The sequence below is a fragment of the Cololabis saira genome, chromosome 10 (assembly GCF_033807715.1).
Source record: "Cololabis saira isolate AMF1-May2022 chromosome 10, fColSai1.1, whole genome shotgun sequence".
NCBI lineage: Eukaryota > Metazoa > Chordata > Actinopteri > Beloniformes > Belonidae > Cololabis > Cololabis saira.
Window position 1 is genome coordinate 2,750,794 of NC_084596.1, and position 5,305 is coordinate 2,756,098.

General features: G+C 49.8%; 1 protein-coding gene across 1 annotated transcript in view; it reads left to right on the forward strand.

Moving 5' to 3' along the window:
- The window catches only part of LOC133451786 (C-C chemokine receptor type 3-like), an 8,047-nt gene extending 3,421 nt beyond the window's left edge, over positions 1–4,626 (forward strand). The window contains exon 2 of the mRNA XM_061730930.1: positions 3,073–4,626. Within this exon, the coding sequence (XP_061586914.1) occupies positions 3,086–4,171 (1,086 nt within the window). The 5' untranslated portion in view covers positions 3,073–3,085 and the 3' untranslated portion in view covers positions 4,172–4,626. The remainder of the gene's footprint in view (positions 1–3,072) is intronic.
- Positions 4,627–5,305: the final 679 nt, after the last annotated feature.

Sequence of the window (5,305 nt, forward strand, 5' to 3'; positions counted from 1 at the left end):
GTTGTCCAGATCAGTCTGGAGGAGAGGAGCAAATATGAAGCCATCTGGAAGAAGAAGCACATCTATTCCTTCATTCAGCCTCCATGGAGCACAGTTTTGAAGAGAAAGGGATGTTTAAGGGTTGTTAGGGTGTGACTGAAGTGTAGACGTGACTTTATTTGTAAGAGTCCTTACAAACACCAGGAAACTGGACCATATTACACCGGTCATGAAATAAACTGGCTTCCAGTGAGTCAAAGGATAGAGTTTAGAATCTTACTGCTGGTCTACAAAGCACTAAATGGTCTTGGACCAAAATACATGGGGCACAAAGTTTTGTAGGGGGCGCTGTTGAGCCTTGACGGAGAGTGCTAGAGATTGACTGGAGAGGACGCTGGACTGATTGTTTGCCACTTCTCCATCAGAGCTATGCATTTTCTACTTTTAAAATCAGTATCAAAGTTAGTTTTAAAGTCAGTCTTTTAGTCTTAGTTTTTTTTTTTAACAAGAACCAAGCAGGCTGGGGGGGGCTCGGGCTGGGGGCTGTGGCTAGGGCGTCTCCGGTGCTCCTGGGGGGGGCTGGGCGGTGTGCGTGGGGGTCCCGCTCGGAGGGCCCGGCCCTGCCTGGGTGGGGGGTGGCTGTCTGCGCTGGGGGGGCATTGCTGCCTTGGTGCTCCGTCACTGGGCGGGGGCCGCATGTCCCTGCGTCTGTGGGGACTCCGTGACCTTTGGGATGTCCGCCGGGGTGGCCCCGGTGGGGGGTGGGGCCGGGTCCGGGGATCGGGCCTCCCCTGACCGGGGGGTGCACGGGCGGGCGCGGCGGCGGGGCGGCACCATTCCCAGGTGTCTATGTCTTATGTTGTCAGTATGAAGGGGGGGATGTTGGACCGTTTCCCCCTCCGCCTGGGGGCGCCCGTGGAGGTACGGTGGGGCCCTGGCCCGGCTCGGAGGGCTGGCCCCCGTCAATGGCCGGTGGGGGAGCGTGGGCGTCTTTCCAGGGCCGGCTCTGCTGGTCCTGCTTCCTGGCTTCGGCCTCTGCTCCCCCTCCTTCCCCCCCTACACGATTCATACGCACATAGGCGAAGGGGCGGGGGGTCCGGGTCGTGGGGGGCATTGTACCGCGTGGCCCGGCACTCCCCGCCTCACGGTTTTAATAACACTGTAGACACTGCACAATCAACACTTATTAAATACATTTGACAAGGACATTTAGTTCGGGAGGGGGGGGTCGGTGTCAAATCGATACTTGGCCCTCCCCCTCCCTGTTTTTATGGCATTAATCACATGCACTCAACACCAGGGGCGGGAGGGGGTCCCACATCACCCGCGTTCCCTCGCCGGCCTGGGACAGGTGGGTCGGGTTACCCGGGCCTGGCGGAGCTCGCCGTGCAGCCTGGGGTGCCTTCTGGTGGTGCTGGACCCCCCCGGGGAGGGGGAAACGGTGCGTGAATGTGCGTCTGTGTTGGTGAAAATGCCTCCCTCCTACTTCTCCCCTCTGTGGGGTTGCTGGTGGCCTGGGTTCCGGGTTCTTCCGTGTCGGCCTCTGGTCTCGCGGGTGGCGGGGTTGCTCCCCCCCTCCCCCACTATAGATACACTTCAGGTGGAGCTTTGTTTGGTTTATTACACACACATACACACACACACACGCACACACACACACACACACACACACACACACACACACACACACACAAACACACACACACACACACACACACACACACATACACAGACATACACACTGGCTTGTTCACTTGCATGCTTGCTCTGTAGTTTTTGGGGTTAGTTAGCGGTAGCTTAGCTCAGACTGTGATTTGGGTTGATTGCTGCTTGTGTTTTGGTCGGCTCCGTGTTGGTTTTGTTGGTTTTGTGTTTTGTTTGTGGTTTTTGTTGCAGATTTCCATGTGCTTGACGTGTGTCTCCGTGTGTTCTTGCTTCCTGGATTGGCAGTGGAGTTTTTATTATTTAACTTCTTTTCTTATTATTTTATTTGATTTATTCGTTATTTAAGCATACTCTTAAATTAGCAACCTGTGCTTTTATTATTTTACCTTCTTTTCTTATAAATTTATTTCATTTTATTTGCTATTTACTGTCCAATTAAGTCTTGCCGCTTTTAGTGTCGATGTAAAGCACTTTGAATCACTTTGTGTTGAATTGTGCTATATAAATGAACTTGCCTTGCCTTTATTTGCAGCATCCTTCTGTAATTGACCTTCACTTTTATTAATCAACCACAATAATCTACCCCTCTTTTTAAACTGGGAGGTAAAATATGCATTACTAAATTGGATTGCAAAGCGGTTGATAAAAACATGAGTAAATAACTTGGAAAGTGTTTTGAAGCCTCAGCTCTGCCAGTGACATCCACCGGCTGCTTCCTCTGGCTAGCTGGCTAGCTGCTCACTGCAGCATGTTAGTATTTAATGGCACAACGAGACATATCTTTGGAACAAAAGTGATTGGAATAGTAGTATAAGTGTAAAAGTATAAAGTGATTATACTCTGCTATTCTTAACTAACTCAGATGTCACGTTCACCAAAAACGCTGAGCAAAGTAGCTACAATAATCACAGCTAACTGCTAACATCATAGACTGTAACGCAACTGTCACTCAAACAACGAAGAGAAAACATGCCCCTGGTTATCAATACTTTTTTGATTTTATATGATTTTACCTGATGGAGTACATAAAATTCTACCGTACAGTTGTCATGGATGTAAGACGGTTCTGAACCAGACTGTAAATATTTTCATTTCTGCTGTAAAGTTGGACATTTTAACCTGCAGGTCTTAGAACACCGTCCCAACGGGTGGACCGGTGTCTGTACGGGTCCTGGTCTTCCTCATTCAGCAGACTTGGTCAGGGGTGTTCCACAGAGTTCTACACTTGGACCGTTACTTTTCACTTTGTACACCCTGTAGTCTCAGGTGGCATTTCTATGCAGATGATACCCATATATATTTATAAACCATAATTAAACCAGTAAGATCTGGAAGACACTAAGACCTGGAGGACTTTTCATTTTACAAATAATGTGTCTCCTTTGTGTCATCTAACATGGATTTTTTCTCGTGTTTGTTTTGCCACAGGACAAGCGCCACCATGGACGATGACGAAGACCAGTACGATCTCTTCCTGAAACTGTTCGAAGAAACCATGAACATGACCGACCCAACCTACGTGGTCAGTAAAACCGTCCAGCTCTGTACGAAGGAAGACGTCAACGAGTTTGGAGCAAGATTCATCCCAGTCTTCTACTACGTCAACTTCGCCTTGAGTTACCTCGGTAACGGGCTTGTCCTCTTCATCCTCCACAAGTACGAGAAGCTCAACACGGTGACAAACATCTTCCTCTTGAATCTGGTCCTCTCCAACATCCTGTTTGCCTCCAGTCTGCCTTTCTGGGCCTGGTATCATCTGTCCGAGTGGATCTTCGGTGCTGCTCTCTGTAAGATGGTCAGTAGCGCCTACTTCATCGGGTTCTACAGCTCCATCCTCTTCCTCACACTCATGACCTTTGACCGATACCTGGCCGTGGTGCACGCGGTGGCGGCTGCCAAGAGCAGGAAGCGAGTGTACGCCATCATCGCGTCGGTGGTGGTTTGGTGCATCAGCATTCTCGCAAGTGTGAAGGAGCTGGTTCTTCAGAATGTTTCTAAGAACCCTTTAACCGGACTCATGTGCGAGGAGACGGGGTACTCGAAGAGCACCATGGACAACTGGCGCCTGGTCAGTTCCTATCAACAGTTCCTGCTCTTCTTCCTCTTTCCTCTCATCATGGTGATGTACTGCTACATCTGCATCACTGTGCGTGTCCTAACCACCCAACTGAAGGAGAGGTGTCGTGCCATTAAGCTCATATTTGTCATCATCTTCACCTTCTTTGTCTGCTGGACGCCCTTCAATATCGTTGTCCTCCTTCGAGGTATCAAGATCTCCCAATCCAGCCCAGAAGAAGATCCATGTGATGACAGTCTAGACTACGCCCTGTACGTGACCCGGAACATCGCCTACTTGTACTGCTGCATCAGTCCTGTGTTTTACACATTTGTAGGAAAGAAGTTCCAGAGTCACTTGAAAAGACTGATGGCCAAGAGGATTCCCTGTCTGAGGAGACATCTCAGCTTGGACAGCCAGACCACCAGGTCCACATCCCAGAGGACCCCGTATTCTGTTTATGAGTACTGACCACATAGTTGGCCCAACATGAAGCCTTGTGGTACTCCACACAGCGCAGATATAATTAAATGTACCCATAATTCCTCCTTAAAAACATCTGAAAGGTCTCAGTCGGCTGATATGTGTACCTAATGTTGTCTTTCTGCTGGATTCTCATAGTGCTATCCTGATATGGACAAAATCCCACATCAATAACATTACCCGGTCCGCCTACTTCCATCTACGTAACATCAATCCTCCGCCCCTCCTTCACCCCCCACACTGCCGCCATCCTTGTTCACAGCCTCGTCACTTCCCGCTTGGACTACTGCAACTCTCTCCTCTTTGGCCTCCCTCACAAGTCCCTCCGTAAACTCCAACTGTTCCAGAATTCAGCTGCCCGCATCATAACCCGGACCCCCTCCATCCATCACATCACTCCTGTCCTCCAACAGCTCCACTGGCTCCCGGTGTTCTACCAATCTTTGCTACCTGCCAAGAAATGCTACTTTGTGGTTCTGCGAAGGCGCACAGTGAATTTTCAAAGTTTGTGTCATTTCTTGCACGATGTAAAATTGATAATATAGGATGTTGAGTATTTGATTCTTCAAAATAAACTACCCATGACATGAATTGCATTACACTTTGTGAACATTATACGATACCACCTCAGACATATCTGTCTGATCTCCTCCACGTCCACAACCTGGACCCCCATATCTGTCTGATCTCCACGTCCACAACCTAGCCCCCCCATATCTGTCTGATCTCCTCCACGTCCACAACCTGGACCCCCATATCTGTCTGATCTCCTCCACGTCCACAACCTGGACCGCCATATCTGTCTGATCTCCTCCACGTCCACAACCTGGACCCCCATATCTGTCTGATCTCCTCCACGTCCACAACCTGGACCCCCATATCTGTCTGATCTCCTCCACGTCCACAACCTGGACCGCCATATCTGTCTGATCTCCTCCACGTCCACAACCTGGACCCCCATATCTGTCTGATCTCCTCCACGTCCACAACCTGGACCCCCATATCTGTCTGATCTCCTCCACGTCCACAACCTGGACCCCCATATCTGTCTGATCTCCTCCATAACCTGGACCCCCATATCTGTCTGATCTCCTCCATAACCTGGACCCCCATATCTGTCTG